The sequence below is a fragment of the Panthera onca genome, chromosome C2 (genome assembly GCF_046562875.1).
Source record: "Panthera onca isolate mPanOnc1 chromosome C2, mPanOnc1 haplotype 2, whole genome shotgun sequence".
NCBI classification, from domain to species: Eukaryota; Metazoa; Chordata; class Mammalia; order Carnivora; family Felidae; genus Panthera; species Panthera onca.
The window spans coordinates 157,597,853-157,618,031 of NC_138347.1; the positions used below are offsets into that span (position 1 = coordinate 157,597,853).

At 41.8% G+C, this 20,179-nt stretch overlaps 1 protein-coding gene across 8 annotated transcripts in view; it reads right to left on the bottom strand.

Moving 5' to 3' along the window:
- The window catches only part of ANO10 (anoctamin 10), a 285,102-nt gene that overhangs the window by 155,268 nt on the left and 109,655 nt on the right, over positions 1-20,179 (bottom strand). For 7 of the 8 annotated variants that reach the window (XM_078432533.2, XM_060638069.3, XM_081790141.1 and 4 more), the window contains exon 11: positions 14,019-14,147. In XM_078432533.2, coding sequence (XP_078288659.1) covers positions 14,019-14,147 — 129 coding nt within the window. Of the gene's footprint in view, positions 1-14,018; positions 14,148-17,878; positions 17,985-20,179 lie in introns of those variants that run through there. The other variant, XR_009611897.2, reaches the window with a different exon arrangement.

Genomic DNA, 20,179 nt, shown 5'->3' on the forward strand with positions numbered 1-20,179 from the left:
CTATCGGAGAGCTGTTCTTTCCTCCTGTGGCTGCTTTTCTGCAGCTGATCATTACAAAAGAATATTAATCGACTGTATTCTTTCTGCTCCAATCCTACCACCTTTTTGCCGTGAAATACTCCTTCAACCTGAGTTCTTTGTGCACCAGTGACCACATTACAGACTCAGTCATTCGCACAGATGGTGCCAATTAGCTTCTCCATGGCGTGCTACAATGAACCTGAAATGGAAGCACTGAATCCTCCCTTGAACTTGTAGAAATGGTCACAGCTGGGGACCACTGACAGCAAGCAGCACGCCATGGTCACATCTTTCCATTCTGCGGCTCATCTTCCACCTCATGCTCGAGCTGCCAGAGGAGAAACTTGATCTACAGGCTCAGATTAGGTATTCACACACACATTTCACACACACGCACACACACACACACACACACACACACACACACACACAAACACACACATACATACAGACACACACACACATTATGTGTGTATACGTGAAACATGGCATTTCTATTCCTTCAGCTGGCAGATAAGTGTTTGTAACTAAAGGATGCAAGAAATTTTCTTACAACGTTCAAAATCTTTCCTTTTCGTGGTTCTTCACCTCTTCGGAAATAGTCCATTTTTAGTAACATAGCATAATGGGATTAGGAACACATTTTACTGATTAGGAAGAAATGACAGTGGCAATATTCACATCTTATATTTATAAGCACCCTGGAGTCTATAAAACACTGTCACACGGCTTCCAATTTAATCCAGTGTTTGCAACATGGCACCCTGGGGGACTGCAGAAGAAACTAAAGTCCCTCTAAACCTCTGCAGCTTTTAAGTTACAGACTAAAGTTGGGTGAGGCAGAGGGAAAACAGAAGTGACAGCAAAACAAAACAAAAAAACCAGAGGAATTATGAGCTGGGCAAACTGATACCATTTCACCTAATCCAATTAGTCTATCAACACTGATAATGCTAAGAATGTGATATTAAAGCCTGGCCCAATTTCTGAAACAAAATTCCAATGCAAGAAGCAGGTAAGTGTTTCCTGAAGCAGGATCGGACCTAGACTACTAAGACGACATTTTGGGCCGGGGGTATTGCTAAAGTGGGAAAACCTTCCTAGAGGAAACGGGTTATTAAACAGGGTCTACGTGGTGATAGACGTGAATTTAAAGGCACGATTTTAACTGAGCGAAAAAACAAGAAGAGAGACATCAAAAATGAGTATTGAAATGCTCTGCCTGGGGGCCCAAGCCTTCTTAGAGAGCAAGAGTGCCATTTATCTTCTCTGCATTTCCAGTGTGGCCTAGAAACTCAGAAGCTGTGTTTTAAATGGAAGCAAAACAAGCCATGTGAAAGCACAGAAGGATAACCTGAAGAACAAGCATTTTGTATTTCTGCAAAAAAATAAACCAAGCATGCGGGCACACAGAACGGAGACCTAGCCAGCAGGACGGCAGAAACTGAAGAGGCAAGGTGGACTGAATGATGGGAAAGAAGGCTGGGCGCACTCCAGCGGTCGGGACCGATGTGGAAAGAGCAAGAAGGCACTGAGGCAGAGGAGGGCAGGGTGTGGGGCAGTGTGGAGGACAGCCACACTGTCTACAAGCATGGGGCCAGGCTTCACAGAAGCAAACCCACTGTGTCCCCCCGCAGAGTCCCACGAGGGGCTAACTCCCTGGAGTCACGGGAGGACTAGAGGCTCCAACCTATTCAGGTTTACCTGTCACTGGCATGGCCGAGGAGAGTGACATCAGTGAGGATAAATGATTACTGCAGTTTTCCCCTGAGCGTCTCACAAGAGACCCCTTGGAATGAAATGGAACGGAATGTCAGCTTTTCACCGTGAGCGCTGGGCCCTCTATCAGTTTCCCCACACTTCTTTTCAAAAAATTTTTTTTCATGTTTATTTATTTTTAAGAGGGTGGGGGGCACGAGCAGGGGAGGGGCATAGAGAGAGAGGGAGGCACAGAATCCAAAGCAGGCTCCAGGCTCCGGGCTGTCAGCACAGAGCCTGACGTGGGGCTCGAACTCACGAACCATGAGATCATGACCTGAGCCGAAGTCAGACGCTCGACTGACTGAGCCACCTGGGCCCCCTCTCCCCATTTTACCCCTCATCCCCAATTCATGCTCTTCACCCTCCCTGAGAAACCCATACGGTCTCAGCTTTTACCATTCCCAGGCTCACACGTGCCTCTGGGGCAGCCCAATGTCTCCCTCTTCCTCCAAGAGGTCCCCTGCCACACAAGGCCTACCCAATGGGTTCCCTCTGGATTTGGAACTTCTCAACACTGCATCCAATACTATAAACACTGGTAGTCATATGTTCTTAACACGTCCCTCCGCCTTCTGAAGCAAAACTTGCTTCCCACCCTCGGGGGAAAAATTGAAAACATTTTGAAAGCATTTCGAATGTATTTTGCTTTCTCATCACACCATCCCCCAAAAGATAAAATAGAAAAATGGAGAAAGGGGGCAAGTTTGGCTTTCAGCTGATTCATGCGTCTGAAACAGAAGATCACTGTCACACAAGGAGGAGGCTAGCAGGTAAATCCTACAGAAGGCCAGTGCACTTGGCGGGTCCGTGCATGAGAGCAGGGAGCACAGGACATATTAGAGGGAGCAGGTAGTTGGCAGAGGCCTTGGGAGCGTCACCGAGAGCACAGCAGAATAACAGTTCTCAGAGACAAATAACCCAAGTCATTCCAGTTGTTTTTAGAATTGGAGTGCCCACATTTGAGTATGGATATATACAATGTTCTGAGGTTTCACTTAAAGAAAATAATGCAGCCAGGCATTAAAATTGTGCCTTAAAAGTATAGAGAAACTGTTGATTTTTTTAATTCTTAATCCTTGTACAATTCTTTTCTGAAAACAACGCTATTCTTAATACAATCTGATCTCTTTCAGAAGTGTGAGGCTTGCTTTTACTAAACTTTCTAGGACAAGACTCGAGTTAGCTTAACCATTGTAATACCTTAAAAGAATACAAAGTAATTTGTAAGATCATATTTAAATAGGTTATGTCCCAACCAACAATTTGGAAGACACTGGGTTCTTCAACAAAACACATACTTCGCACTAATGGACAAACTTCTGAGCCACGCCCCTAATTCCACATTCCCCGAGGACAGAAGAAACTCACTTAGGCGGTAGACCTGAGACCAGTAATTCCTCAGTTCATCAACAAAGTAGGTAAAATGAGGAATCATAAAAATGCGTATCATTCATGTTTTACTTTGGCAAACCTTTTAAAGTATAATTTATTTGCAAATAGTTTAATGTAGGGCCAAGACCTTTCCCTTGAGTAGGATCCAGCGACGGAGTTTCTCAGTCTTCTATGCATAAATAACACCCATTAGACAACGTTGAAGAGCTTCAGGATTGTTTTCTTTAAAGAAGAAGGAAAACTTAAAGACACACGAGGAGCATAGTGAAAACAGAACCTGGAAGCTGCCCATCTTTTTATGATTTGTCCCTAATCTTTTATAATTGCCTCATCTTTATCCAATCTGATAGTAACTTGTCTTTATGGAGTCTTTCCAAAGGTTTTCACAGAAATGACGGCTCTCTCTGTTTTAGCACACACATTTCATCAGTTTTCATTCCATTTCATTAAATTATGCCAATTACGGTAACAAGAATGCCACACATTAAACAGATCCGGAAACGAAATGCCTCTTGGTGTGCACTCGTCTCAGTGAGGGGACGCTGTCGCCATGGCCCCCTCCCAGCGGGCTGGGGGTGCCTGTGCCAGTCCAGGCCCCGTCGGGAGGGGAGGGAGAGCTGGGCCACCTGAGAGGCCAGAAAACAGGCCTTCTGTTGCATCGTGATCCATTCCATGTCCTGGATGATCCTGTCTGGAAAACCTGCCAAGCCAGGGCTGTACCTTAGTAATATCTGGCAGGTTTTGGGCACACAATAAATATGCATTCAATGAAAGAATGTGCCTTGACGATCTTTAATTACTCCCACCCCATTCAAAGAACGCAGAGCAATGTTTCATTTGGATACAAACTGAAGAGGGCGACAGCCTACAGAAAGACCAGAAAATTACCATGATTATCACAGAAATAAAGGGAAGACAAAACCCAACTCAATAATTCCATTCAAAAGTACCCTAGTCCAAAAGTCAAAAACCTTCTTTGCCCTGCTAGGAGCCCGATACATGCTCCGACGTTCAGAAGTGGTACCAAATGAAAATAGTTGGTTGTGGGTTTCTTTACAATCAAGCTTTTTAATTGAATTCTCACAGTTTCATCAGTCCTTTCAATAAGGTAAAGAGACTTCTATGACAACAGATTTTTTTTCTGAAACAACAGTAACAGCTAACAAATACTGACTAGTTCATCTTGCCAGGTGCTATAGTAAGCGTGCCGTGTATATTTGTTCATTTAATCCTCAGAATAACTGTAGGTACTAAACTCACTCAAAGACAGATAGCTCATCAGTGGTGAAGCCAGGATTTGAACCCAGAGGCCATGTGCTGAACCCCTGTGTCATACTGCCTAATTCAGCTCACTTTCTTAGAAATAATTTTAATATTTTACCTAAGGGTTTTGTTAGTATACCTCCCCAAAATACAACAAAGTCTTTAATCATAAAGTTGAAATTAATTCTTTTTTTTTTTTTAAGCTTTTATTTTGAGAGAGAGAGAAAGCGTGGGCAGGAGGGGCAGAGAGAGAATATCAAGCCGGTTCCACAAGCTGTCAGCACAGAGCCTGAGGCAGGGCTCGAACACATGTACCCTGAGATCATGACTTGAGCCAAATTCAAGAGTCCGATGCTCAAATGACTTAGCCACCCAGGTGCCCCACTAATTAAGAAATTACTTCTTAAACAGTTCCCACTAACCCTATACTCATTGAAAAAACAACTATACATGACTACATTCATTCATTATCAAACATTTAATGAGCAACTGCTTAATCACTTGAAGACAAAGAGTAAGGGCAATTCAGTGGACATTGCTCAGCTACTGAATGTGTACCGCATGCCTACTCTTGCCAATGCTCCCAGGAAACTCGGTCTGGTGGAAGAGACACATCACTGTCCTCTGGTTTTAGGAAATGCTAATGCCATTTATTCATTCCCAGGAAAGGCTCTGGGATGTCCCAAGTGTGAACTGGGACAGCGGGGGGTGGGGGGGGGGGTGAAGGGGAAAGGACACTGGAAAAGACTCTGAGATTCAACCAAGGCACTGCTCCTTTGTAAGCCACGGAGATTTGAGTTAAGGGCTGCTGTAGACGAGACATAGGATCAGTACCGTGTCTTGGAACAACCACTCCAGAAGGAGAGAGCATGGGGCAGATGAGGGCATAAAGCGAGGAGGCCGGCGACGATCTGCCGTGAAAGGGTAGGTGAGAACGGGGGGATGTGAGGTTGAAAAGAGGGAACTGGATGGTGTGTGAATGACATCCATGAAGTTGTTTTAAAAAAAAGTCCAGATGAGAAATGGTGAAAGCCTGAACTCAGGCCACGCCACCGGTCACGGGAAAGGGAGACTGGACGGATGTTCAGAAGTCAGAATCAGGAAGACCTGGTGCGATAATGGGTGCGAAGGGGGGCCGGACTGAGGAGTGGGAGCGGGAGCAGGAAGAGGAAAAGAATGGAGTCACGTCACAGAAGGGAAACGTAAGAGAGGCTGACTAACATCTGATCGAGAAACCAATTCGAGTTATCCTGGGGAACACAGCCGAGGGCAAGGAAGCTCCGAGCTGAGGGAGGCACAAGGGCTAGCTGCTAAGGTATGCACCCCTAACAACGGTGTCGATGTTCACCGCTAACCACTTTTTCGCTTCCTCCTTCGGGTCAGAGCTGGCATCCCTCACTTTTACACCTGAGCAAAGTAAGGCACACAGGGAGGAAGAGGAAGAGCCGAGGTCCTAACGCGGCTGCCTCCAGGCCCTGACACCCAAGCGACTTCCACGCGGCCACACTGCCCGCTGAGCAAGTAATGACCACAACGACAGTAGAGACAATGACAGCTTCACTCTGCCGCTGCGGAGCCAGTTAGAACCACAGCTCTCACCCCTGTGCCTCTGCCAAGTGCAGAGGGGGAACTTCACATGCACAGCGTGTCTATTGCTCGTCTGGAAGAGGGGCAGCGAGACCTGCATTTATCAAGCATCTGCACAATGCAGACACTTGTCACACATGTGTTACTTCTCCTCCTCATGGTGTCCCTGGAAGAGAAGCTGTACTAGTTTCAATCGGCGGTCAAGGAAATGGTCTCACGAGAGGAGGTGACTGGCCCAGGGCCATGATGCACGACGGGGCAGGAGAGGGACAGAATCTCCGTACCTGGAAGCACCCACATGTATTCCTACATAGAGACTAAACATAAATGAACCGAGAGAGAGCGAGCACTCACGTGGAAAAATGTTCCAAATGAGCGAATCCTGTAAATAAAAAATAAACATAAAGATTATCTGTATTACGCTTGCAGCTTTTCTTGAAGTCTGAAACCATTTTTTTTTTTTTTAAATAGAAAAATAAACTCTGCGAGTTAGGGCATAAAAGAACCCAAAGGCCTCTGTCCATTCCCAGAAGACATCTTTGGTCATTACAAGCTGACGAGAATCAGTTCTGTTTCTAAGCAGCTCCAAAAAAAAAAAAAAATCACATAACTTCTTTTTTCTTTTTTTAATTTAAGAAAGTGCAATGAAGCGATATTTTTTTTTAACTACCGATTAAAATGCATGGTGGAAACTGGCTTGCTGGGCACCAGGACCTAAACATTAGAAATGTAGTGCAACTTCTAGGGTGAAAAGTCAACTCACTTTCACCTTAGGAAAAAAACAGCGTTTAGTAGGTGAATTGTTAGCATTCAGAATGTGTAACTGGTGCATCTTGCCAAGTTCAGAACGAATAGAGGACTGTGAATGCATTTAATGCTAAAATGGGAGATTACCGAACATAGGCTGTTTACAGAATTCAAGTCCTTTCTATTTCCTTAGGAATTAGAGACCTTTGTGTAATTTCTCATTGTTTTTCCCTGGTTTCTGCTTAGTAGGTTCCATGCCCAACGTGGGGCTCAAACTCACGACCGTGAGATTAGGCGTTGTGTGCTCTACCGACTGAGCGAGCCAGCCAGCCGCCCCAAGTGTAATCCCTCACTTAAAGCAGTGATCCTTTGCTTGGAATTACATCAAATAAAGAAATTAACTTTGCCTCAAAAGTGAGGATAATGCTTATTTTTAAAATATATTATTTGGACATTGATTTAATCTTATGGGTTGGACTCTAACACCACCAGTTTTTGGATATTTTTAACCTAAAAAATGGAATTTTCACATGGTTTCATACATTGGTAGGCTATTCTCTTGATCAGCCTGTAACAAATGTCTGTAACATTTTACAAATAAAATAGCGTTCAAGTGTCCTTAGTTTTTAAAGGAAACGCTAGATGGCAGTAAATACACAAAAGTTGTGACATATGACCCTGTGTTACCAAGCATAATGATCATTTTTGCCTTTTATTGAATTTTATGCTCTACTATGTCAAGCTTAAAAAAAAAAAAACAAAAAACCAAAAACCTGAATAAAAAATTTAAATAAAAATTAAAGTTCCCTGGCGTTACTACTGAAACAATCAAATTCATCTACAATTTAAACTGTGACAATACTAACTCTCAACTCCAACTTTATAAAACTGTTAAATTTTCTAAGTCTCCTTTGTTTTAACAAATTCTTTTTTTCTTTTGACATGAATACATTTTGTAATTTTTTTAAGTTTATTTATTCACTATTGAGAGAGAGAGAGAGAGAGAGACAGAGACAGAGAGAGCATAAGCTGGGAGGAGGAAGAGAGAGAGAGAGAGACACAGAATCCGAACCAGGCTCCAGGCTCTGAGTTGTCAGCACAAAGCCCGAGGTGGGGCTCGAACCCCCACAGACCGTAAGATCATGACCTGAGCCGAAGTCAGACACTTTAACCAACTGAGCCACCCAGGCACCCCATAAATATATTTTAGATATTACTTAATTTGGAGAAAATATCTTTAAGATAAAATACCTTAAACTGCTATTTCCATCAAGATGTTAATAATTTACACAAAAATTTAAATACACATATGGCTTATTTACTAGGTTTCAAATTAGTGAAATTTCTATTCTTTTAGGGGCCATGAATGAATATATGTTAAGTACAGCATGCTATTAATTTAATGTGCTACTAGCAAAACACTGTTTTAAATTCAGTAATTAAAACTGACACTATCTAGATTTCAGGAGAAAACAGGTAAGTAAGTATAATATTAAAATTTTACTTCCTTATTTGAAAACCTATCTACAGATCAAAGGAAATATCTTAGAAACATTGCTAATCTGATCCACGGATGGTTTTAATGAACTCTCTATAACATTCTGAATTGTAATTTCAGTAGGATTTTGCAGACTTACATGGTAATAAACCAAAAACGTATACTTTCTAATTTATATTAAACTTTCTACTTTTTGGATTCATTACAAGACCAGATGGCATTCAGCTCAGGTCTCAGCAACACTAGAATAAAACTAGCTAACTTACTAATTTTTGGGTTATTTCTAACACTTTATCTGAGCTAGATTTTGTCCTGACACACAAAATTTTCAATTTAGAAAACAAAGCTGGGGTCCTCTCAATAGGTAGAAAGTCAATAAAATAAAAACAGCAAGTCCTCAAATATACTACTTTGGTACAAAGGGAAGACTTATTTTAATACCAATCTGTGCCAATATAACTCAACTTTTGATCAATAGTTTCCAAAAAATCAGTAAATAGCTACAGTTACTACAAGCACATTAAAGCAAACACACACTCAAATAGCCAAAACAATCTTTTACAGCCTTGAAAAAGAACAAAGTTGGGAGTCTCACACTTGCTGACTTGAAAACCTACTACAAGGCTATAGTGCCAAAAGCAATGTGGTACTGGCATAAAGATAGAAAGATACTTCTCACCAAATTCACCAAGTTAGATATATTAAACACATACAGCTTTTTGTATGTCAATCACACATCAATAAAGCGGTTAAAAAAAAAACCAGACATATAGACCAATGGAAATTAATTAAGAGGCCAGAAATAAACCTCACGTTTATGGTCAAGTGATTTCCAGCGAGGATGGCAACACCATTCACTGGGGAAAAGACAGTCTTTTCAACGGGGTGCTGGGAAAACTGGATGTCCTCAGGCAAAAGAACGAAGTTGGACCCTTACCTTACACTGTAGAAAAACTTAACTCAAAATGGATCAGAGACCTAAACTTAGGACCCAACACTATAAAACTCCCAAGAAAAGGCAGGGCAAAAGCTTCATGACATTAGACTTGGCAACGATTTCTTGGCTATGACACCAAAGGCACAGGCAACAAAAGAAACAAGCGGAAAACCTGGGCTTCTATGCACTAAGAGGGTAGTGCCAACAGAGTACAAAGGTAGCCCACAGAAGTGGAAAAAACATTCTCGAGTCACGTCTCTAACAAGAGATCGATACCCAGCACGTATAAAGAACTCCTACAAGTCAACAGATAAGCGAAAGGCAACTAAAAAAAAGAACGGGTGAGGAAACTGAACAGATGATATTCAAGTGGCCAAAAGCACATGAAAAGATGTTCAACATCACCGCTTGTCAGGGAAATCAAAACTATAATGAGGTATTACCTCATACCCATTAGGATGACTATTATTAAACAAACAAACAACAGAAAATAACAAATGTTGGCAAAGAGGTGGAGAAATTGAACAAATGCTTGTGCCTTGCTGGCGGGAATGTAAAAACGGTACAGCTGCTGTGGAAAATGGTATTGTGTTTCTTGAAAAAATTAAACAGAATTACCACGTAATCCAGAAATTCTGTTTCTGGCTATGGACTCTAAAGAAGTGAAACAGGGACTCAAAGAGATATTGGTACATCCACGTTCACAGCAATATTATTCACAACAGCCAAAATGCGGAAGCAACCCACGTGGCCATCGGCTGACGAACGGATAAATAAGACGTGGTATATACATACACGGGAGTATCATGCAGTCTTGAAAAGGAAGGAAATTTTAACATATCCTGTAACACACATGAACCCTGAAGACCTTATGACACAAGAGGACAGATACTGGATGATTCTGTTATGTGAGATTCCTAGAGTAATCACATTCACAAGAACAGAAGGGAGAATGGTGGTTACCAGGGGCTGGAGAGGGGGGAATGGGCACTTCGTGTTTAACAGATACAGAGTTTCAGTTAATGCCTTGAACCGTACAATCAAAAGTGGTTAAAAGGGTACATTTCATATTATGTGGGGTTTTTTTTTTACCACAATTAAATTTCTGAAGAGGTTAAAATGGTAAATTTCCGATGTTTACTTCACCACAATAAAAACCAAAAATGAGAAAGCGGTATATACATGTAGTTACAACCTCCTTACACTCCTTCACCCTTTGACTTAACTCTGGGTGATCTCAATATTAGTAATGATCTCTGTATTAACAAACATTGGTAACATCTCTATGAGTTGGCTCATTAAAAAAAACAAACAAACAGAACACACCAAAATAATCACTATTATAAGGATATAATCTTGGTAACCAAAGGAAATACTTCTTGTTTAGAGGTATAAGTCTAGCTGGTAATGAAATAGCCCGACACTGCTGGCATTCTGGCCTACGGGGAAGACTTTTAAGCTGAAAAACACGTTTCTCCCGTGTCATGACGGACTCGAAAGTCGGTGGCTGAGACAGCCCGTGGCTGAGCTTTTGCCTTCCACCCCTCAGGTTGCCAGGCATCCCCAACTTATATCCTAGGCACAGATTCCACCCGGGCTAGAATTCAGAGTGGGAAGTCTACGCTAGCATGGAGGAAATCGGGATTAACTCACATCCAAGCCTTCTCAGAACTCACCAAAGAAGAAGAGAAGACCACAAGGGGTCCCCTGTCTTTGGATGACAGTTGTGATGATCTTCTCCACGTCACCACAGGCCAGTCACCTGACATATCATTTATTCTGCCTAGTTGCGTCTCTGGTAGATGCACTAAGCTATAGTGTCCGTATGTGGACACGTGCGTGTGCGTGCGCGTATGTGTAAAATGCGCACATCTTCTCAGCTACATTAAGAAGCAGAGCTCTTGAGGACAAAAATAAAAAGCCAGCTTTGTCTTTCCTTCGCACCAGATTCAGTAGCATATACATAGTAGCTCTCAATACTGACTGTGTATAATTAAGGAATAAAAAAATGAGCACTTGCCACTTTGTGTTCTGTAAGTAGAACTCAGAAAACGCTATAAACAAATATAGTCATATAATTAATACCGAATATGTTTATCAGAAAAGAATAATACCAATTTTTTCTTTTTCTTTTGATTTATTTTTTTTTCAGTTTATTTATTTTTGAGAGAGACAGAACATGAGCAGGGGAGGGGCACAGAGACAGGGAGACACAGAATCCGAAGCAGGCTCCAGGCTCTGAGCTGTCAGCACAGAGCCCGACGCAGGGCTTGAACTCACAAACTGTGAGATCGTGACCTGAGCAGAAGTGGGATGCTTCACCAACTGAACTACCCAGGCACCCCCATTCTGTGTTTTGAAATTAAAAAAAAAAAAGAAAGAAAGAAATGCCCATTTTCTCTTTTAATAGCTTAATTTATTAATTCCACATTCACAACACTGAACTGTATACCTACCATCACTGTTCAAGTTAGTACTCTTATCTACTAGATAGAAAAGTAGACACCGTCCCTGGTCTTAAGAAACCAACAGTGCACTCGAGAGACAGACATTACATAAACACACCTATCAGGAAGCGCAAGGCATATAAACGGGATAATCACCAGGAGGAAGGGCCATGGAGATTCAAGATGGGCTAAGAGAAGAGATCCAGCAGAGATGGAAGGATCAGAAAAGCCTGGGAGACCAGTGACATCTAAGCTGAGACATAAGGAATAAAAGTGTGCTAGCCCGGCCCAAAGAAAGGACTTTGGTCCTAAGCAAAAGAGGAAAGAAAAAAGAAAAAAAGAAAAAAAAAGATTAACAGAGTGAGGACTTCTGCTTCTGGAAGAATGGAACAGAAGTAGTTTTCACTACTCCTCCTGCTAAGAACAACCAAAGACCATGGACATTACATACAAAATAAACACACGGAAACTCTGAAAGGGAGAAAGAAGGCCGACTCAGCATAGACCCCAGTACCCTGAGGACCCCAGGTATTCCTCTCTACCTCATACGTCCTAGACTGAGTGCTGAGGAAGGGGCAAGCACAAATGCCAACGGGCACAGACAAAAAAAAAAGTCCCAAGACAAGCCTGCTCTCCAGCCAAAGGGCCAGCACAGGGGCGGCCCAGCAAGACAAGAGAACTTTTAGACGCTCTAGCCAAACACCACAGAAATACTGCGGCCCACCCCACGCAGGCCAGCAAATTCCTGGGTGCCACCTGCAGAATGCTCCTGTAGGCCAGGATATCTCCCCAATTAAGTGAGAAGAACCAGGCCCCAAATATCTGATGTTAAGACATCAGCAAATACAAAAGAAGAAAGAAGTAGCATTGGGGATACACAGAACCCTGGACCAGCCAGAAATCTGGAGAAAGCAAAGGCAAAATCAAGAAGTGGGCAGTGAACACGTCCCGCATCGCTCAGAAGCTGGCAACGGAACCCCCAGATGTGGCCCACGGCAGAGCTCTGCTCGATTTGGGGGAGGGGACGGTTTTCAGGTCCTTCCGTGTCTCTCAAGACTTTCGTACTCCTCTTGTTCTGGTTCCCAATTTACCAAGAAATCTACTAAACCAATTCCACTGTAACTTTAACACCAACTGTTACAGTCATTGGAAAAGTATCTCCTTCTGGTAAGTTAACTGCCTGGCATTCTGGTCAGTCCTTTGTGAGTCTCATTAGTTTTAAGCATCAGTCAGTCCCAAAAGCCTAATTAACTCTGCATGTACTGGCAAAGACAAGATCCCAGACCCACAAACTTAAGGCCATATCCTAAATGGAAGGTACGCTATGAGCCTGGGCAGCTGGCCGTCTAAGACGCCTCTGTCTTGATCTCTCACTAACACAGGTGAGAAACCAGCCTTGCAAATAGCTCTCCAAAATCCTATTCAACTCTCAAAATTCAAAGCAGACCTACTTTTATGTGCTGGAGCCGTCCCCTTTCCCTCCTACTCACTGCTGTCTAAAATCATTCTCCAAAACGCATATTCTGCATAGAACATCCACCACGAACACAGATTCCTATTAAATACACAGAAAGATAAACACCGCGAAGCAGAATCTAGTTCTTCAGCACAAGTTCACACTCCGACTGCTAGCTGGCCCTCAGTCCTGAGGCCTTAGGTATACGAGCCACTGCCTTATAGTCCCGCTAAATTCTGCTGGATTAGATGTTCACAACTGCTCTATTTTTAAAGTATCTAAAAATGAAAGGTCACAATAAGCACTAGCAATAAAAATTCCTGCGAATGCGTCCATTTGCAACTGGTCAGTGCTGAGTTTTCAAGATGTTACAGTAATCCATATTCGGAACCACCATAAACAAAATGAAAACCTAAAAAGTACGGCCAGCCAGCCTCCTTGAACCTCGTACGCACGGTTATGCGCCTTCCTGATACATATCACATCTGGGTGTTTTAGAGTTTCACGATGAATTCCACACCTGTTGCTAGCGAGATTTAAGTCATTATCAAAAAGCATTTCTTAGGATCCATTTGCGGAAGAACGTAGAAATGACAGATCCCTAGAAGGGGCTAAAAAAACGTCAAATCTACAGAATTCTATTTCATACGGAAGTTCTCTACCCAGCAATGGACGGGAAGAGTCACTTTCCCGAGCCCACCACGGCTCGGTCTCTCCGAGCTGGGCAGCAACCAGAAATGTGTGTCTGGCCGTCACCTGAACTACCTCGCCTTCTTACCAGGAAATGTGTGTCATTAAACTGCCAGTCACGGACAGACAGGGATACCGCTGCTGTCTGTAGGTCATCTCTGCTTAAACGGAGGCGTCTGGCGTGGAGACTATTTAAAATACGTTGAAAGTTTCACTTACCTCCACGGCTACCACGATCAAAACGAGGTCCAATTTTGACTCTGGAAAGAGGGCATTCACTTGTGGTGACATTCCAATTAGAGCACAGTTAGTGACCACAGATATAACACTCATTGTTTCAAAAGCCAACTAAAAGGAAAAAAAATGTGAAATTAAAAACCACAATGACCTCTTCCATACTTCCTCAGCCTTTTTTTGTATCATATAAAATCAAAGAAAAAGCCTTTCCCTCGTTCCAAATATCCCAAGTACATTTAAAACTTTTTCTCTATAATGCTGTGACTTTCTTCGGCTTAAAAAAGTCATGCCGTTACCAGGCATTTTCAATATTTTTGGCTGGAATATCCAAAGCACTATGTTCTACCTTCCCAGCTGGAGGTGGCCAGGGGCCTGAGAATTTGGAATACATCCGAGAGGAGTGTGCTGTTCAAGTTACCCTACTCGTACCTAAAGGGAATCTAAGGTGGGGCCACCAGAAAAAACGTTTCACATTCAAAAACTGTTAGTATGATTTCAAACGGAATTTTTTTGTGACTGTCTTACTCTGCCACATTACAGACCACAGCTGGTTCGGCTACACCAGAGGCACCAGCTATCGTGATCCTTTTCGAGTGGCATTCGCCCAGGAGACTTCGGAAAAACACACGTGCCCCGCCGAGCTACTGAACAGACTGACCCCAGGCCCCGTGGAGGAGTCTCCCAGAGCCCGCTACAGAGTACCGACTGCGGAAATGTTGTGACCACTGCCCGCTCGCTCTTCCTTTTAATGCACAACACTTGATCCCTGCCGAGTAACCTAACCACTGGGAAGGGACATAGAGGCTTCCATTACAGAACGAGCAAGTTGCGGGGAGGAATGCTGCAGCCCACAGGGATTACGGTCAAGGTGTTGTGACGGCAACGCCTGGTGACCCACGCGGGTACTCTGCTTGTGGCGAGCACAGCAGAGCATATAGACTTGTCCAATCACTGTGCTGCACACCCCAAACACGTGTAACGTTGTGTGCCAACTGTACTTTCGCTTAAAACAAGAATCAGATAACAGTCCCACAAATTCTAAAAAATACAATTACTGTTAGAAACTAAAATTTTAAAAGAAGCAAAACAAAACATGATTGGATCCCAACTGAATAAATATCTGGTCTCATGGAGAATTTCCGCTATCTTTTTTTAGCAATCTTTGTCTAACTTGATTATTTTTTCCGGAGTTTTCTTTACAACAAACCTACTCAAGACTTTATCTTCTCTTTAAGTAACTTAAATTTTTTTATTTATTCATTTTTTATCTTCACATAGCTCAGAATTGAAAACTTGAAGTTACAGTGAAGAGTCTCCTTGCCCTCATGTACCCCTTACCTACCCGCGAGCTCCTGTGCTCCCTACAAAAGGATCACCATTATGAATTTTTTTTTTTACCTTTCCAGATGCTTTATATGCAAACTTTATAAAGAAATTTGAATATATATGCCTTTTCTTCCCCTCTTTCAGCCCAATGCATACTGTCCGGTCCCTTGTTTTTGTCACTTAAAATGTCTTGGAGAATATTCTATGTCAGTACTCAAAGAACTCTCTCATTCTTTGTCACAACTGTTTAAATACTTTATTGCAGAGATGTATCGGAATTTATTTAACCATTTCCTTATTGGTGGGCATTAGTTGCTATGACAATCATCGTTCCATTTAGTTACTGTGTAAATACATCATTTAACAAGAGTGGAATTAGGATAAATTCCTGAAAGTGGAACTGAGTCAAGGGTACCACGCATTCATAATTTTGATAAATCACGTCAAGCTGCACTCCATGAGACTGACCAGTTCATCCTCCTATCAGCAGTATCTAAGAGTGCCTGGCTTCCTGCATTTTTAATACGTCTATAATGAAACATGATTTTTTCAAATACAGCTATACTGAGTTATAATTTATGTGCAATAAGCTGTATTCATTGAAGGTATACACTTAAGTTTTGATTGACGTATTTACCTGTGAAAACACCACCACAAACGAGATGCAGAATAATTCTACTTCCCCCAAAAGACTGCTCATGACCCACTGCAATCCATCCTTCTCTTCACACCGGCCCAAAGCAAACAGTGACCTGCTCTTTGTCACTGCAGTTTTGTCACTGCTCCAGGATGTCCTAAGTGGAATGACATAGTATATACTCTTCCCCATCCTTTCACCCAGTATGATTTTGAGATTGATCCATATCATTTCTATATCTATATCTAGTCGTTTCCATTTTTATTGTGGAGTAGTATTCCATTTTATGAATATACCATCATTTTTTATTTATTTACCTACTGATGGAACACTGGGTTGTTTCCAGTTTTGGACTACTCTGAATGAAGTTACTATAGACACATGCGTGCCTCCTGAAATGTTCACGTTCTCTCATTTCTCCTGGATATTTAGGAGCCGATATGCTGAGGGTATGGTAGGTGTACGTTGAACTTTCTAACAAACTTCCATCTCATTCTGCAAAGTGACTGCACCATGACGCATCCTCGCCAGAAAAGTAGGACAGTTGCAGTTACTACGCATCATGGCCAACGTTTCACACCATGAATCTTCATTTTAAACTGGGTATGTAGTGCTATCTTCTGGTTTTCATTTGCATTTTCCTGGTAACTAATTATAAATCTTTTCATGAGCTCACGGGCCATTCACATATGTTTTTTGGTGAAGTACTTCTTCAAATCATGGTCCTTGTTTCTAAAGGCTGAAATGTCTTACTGAATTGTAAGAGTTTCCTAATCTGAATACAAGTACTCTGGCAGACATACGTATTGTGTATTTTTTCTCCCATTCTGTGTCGTGCCTAGTCTTCTTTTAACGTTAGAAGAGCAAACTTTCCCCCCTATCTGGAGACCTGGTTATCTCAATGCCATTAGTGGACAATTATTTCCCCCACTGAACTGAGACTTCACATAGACCACATAATCCATCTCTGGACTTACTCTTCTGTTTAACTGGTCTGACTGTCTACTGATGCACCAGGACCACACCACGTTAATAACGGAAGTTATGTAACAAGTTTTAATACATGGTAAGTGTCCCTATTCTTCTTCATAGCTTTCTTGTTCTTCTATTTCATTCATTTCTCCCTGTGAATGTGACAATACACTTACCGGCTTAAAAGAAAACCTTGGGTTGGCGTAGTGCTCCATTTATAAATTAATCTGTAGGTCAATTTGTAAACGAAAGGAGAATTGATATGTATTGAATACTGAGACTTCCTTTATCAGTCAGCTATTACTACATAACCAACCACCCCAAACTCTGGCTTCAAACAGCCATTTATTTAGCTCATGATTCTGTGGGTGGACAAGTTAGGATATGCTCGTCTCGGCAATTCTTCCGGTCTCAGCTGACTTTGACTGGATTTGCTCACGCACCTGAGGTCAGCTAGTAGGTAAACCAGAGATATCATTGGCCTTATCAGGCTACTTAGAACTTCTAGTACCATGTCCGATAAAGGTAGCAAGAGTGAACACCTTTGCCTTGTTCCTAATTTTAGAAGGAAAGCATTCAATCTTTCACCAATAAGTATGATGTTAGCTTTAGATTTTTTTTAAAAATAGATGTCCCTTATCAAGTTGAAGAAACACCCCCATTTCTATTTTTGTGAGAGTTCTCAAAAAGGAATGTTGGACTCTCAAATGCTTGATATGTATTGGTTGATACAACTATGCAGTTTTTCAAACTATTAAATGGCACATTATACAGATTAATTTTCTAATATTAAACCAGGCTGGCATCCCTGGACTAAATCCCACTTGTCATGGTACACACTTCTTTTTACAGATTGCTGAACTCAGTCTGCTAATAGTTTATTAAGGTGTTTTGTCCATTTACTCACAAGGGATGTTGGTTTGTTGTTCTCCTGTCTCGCACTCTGGTTTTCTACCACACTGATACTAGCCTTCATAAAATGAATTAGGAAATATTCCCTCCTCCTCTGTTTTCTGGAAGAAATTGTGTAAAATTGGGGTTCATTCTTAGAAATTGCTGGTGAAATCATTCGGGCCGATGTATTTCTTTTTTGGAAATTTATAATTACAAATTTAATTTCCTTATAATTACAGAGCTACTCAAATTATCTATTTCGTACTGGGTGAGTTGTGGTAGTTTGTATTTTTGGAGGAAATGATCCAAACTGTCAAATTTGTATGTGTAGAGTTGCTCATAATATTCCCTTCAATACTTTCGGTACTTTAAGGGTCTGTAGTGGTACCTGCTGTTTTCTTTTTATATTGGTTATCTTGTCAACTATATTGATCTTTCCAAAGAACCAACTCTTTTCAGTAATCTTCTCTATTATTTTTGTTTTTCATTTCATCCATCTGTACTCTTATCTTTATTATTTTCTTTCTGTTTCTTCTGGGTTTCTTTTGTGCTTTGTTTCTAGTTTCCCGAGTAGGCATTTAGATTATTGTTTGAGATATTCTTCTCTTCTCTGGTGTATGCATTCAGTGCTACAAATTTCCCTGTCAGCACTGCTTTAGCTGTTTGATACGCTGTACTTTCATTTTCATTCAGTTCAATGTCTTTTGAATTTACTCGAAACTTTCTCTTTGGCCCATCGTTATTTAAGGAACGTGCATTTGGGGGCGCTTGGGTGGCTCTGTTGGTTAAACAACTGACTCTTCATTTCAGCTCAAGTTATGATCTCACCGTGGTGAGATCAAGCCCCATGTCAGCCTAGGCATGGAGCATGCTTAAGATTCTCTCTCTCTTCCTCTCCCACTGCCCCTCCCTCACTCATGCCCTTCTCTTTCTCTTTCTTTCTCAAGAAAACCATGCATTTAGTTTTCGAGTGTTTGGAGACTTTCCTGTTATCTTTCTCCTGCTGATTTCTGGTTGGATTCCAGTAGAGTCAGAGAACATACTATACATGATTTCAATTCTTCAAAATGTTTAAAGTTTGTGTTCTGCCCGAGGACGAATGCTCTGTAAGCACTTGAATGTGTATTCTACAAGTGCTGAGCAGAGTGCTCTGTAATATGGATTTGATTCTGTTACCTGACGGTGGTGGTATTGGTGAGCCCTTCTATATCCTTGCTGACTTCCTAGCTCTTGTTCTACCAACTGTTGAGAAATGCATGTTGAAGTCTCCAGCTATACTTGTGGATTTGTCGATTTCTCCTTCCAGTTCTATAAATTTCTGGTTCACGTATTTTAGACCATCATTGTTCAGTGTACACACACTAAGCCTGCTATGTCTTCTTGGCAATTTATTATATATATTACTGTGTGTGTGTGTGTGTGTGTGTGTGTGTGTGAGAGTGAGTGAGTGAGTGAGAGAGAGAGAGAGAGAGATATCTTCCTTGACTTAGGAATTGTGTTCCATAAGGGTAAGTTACAAATATTGTAAGACAAAAATGTATCTACTACACCTAATCTACTGAATTAGAGCTGAACCTATAGCTCACCTTAAATGTGCTAAGAACCCTCAGATTAGCCTACAGCTGGGCAAAATCATCTCACACAAAGCTTATTTTATACTAAAGTATTGAGTATTTCCTGTCATTTGTTGAACACTGTACTGAAAGGGAAAAACAGAATGGTTGTGTGGGTATGGAATTGTTCTAAGTGTATCAGTTGTTTACCCTCGTGATTGTGTGGCTAACTGGGAGCCGTGGTTTGCTGTCCAACATCGAGAGAGGATCATACTGCATGCCACTGGCTTGGGAAAAGATCCAAATTCAAAATTTGAGGTATGGTTTCTACTGAATACATATCGCTTTCACGCCACTGTAAAGCCAAAAAATCATAATCTGAACCGTTGTAAGTTGGGGACCACCTACATATGTTCAGTCTACTTGTGTCACCATTTATCAGTCTGAAGGATGTACAGAAACCTCATCTCCCTTTACCATTCTGTAAAATATCTTAATATTTTCCCTGCATATATTTAGAATCATTAGATAGTGTTGCAATTTTTGTTCCAATTGTCAAACGTAACTTCAAAGACTTAAGAGAAGGAAAGTCTGGGGTGCCTGGGTGGCTCAGTCGGTTAAGCCTCCGACTTTGGCTCAGGTCATGATCCCACAGTTCGTGGGTTCGAGCCCCGCATCGGGCTCTGTGCTGACAGCTCAGAGCCTGGAGCCTGTTTCAGAAATATGTGTCTCCCTCTCTCTCTGCCCCTCCCCTGGAGCCT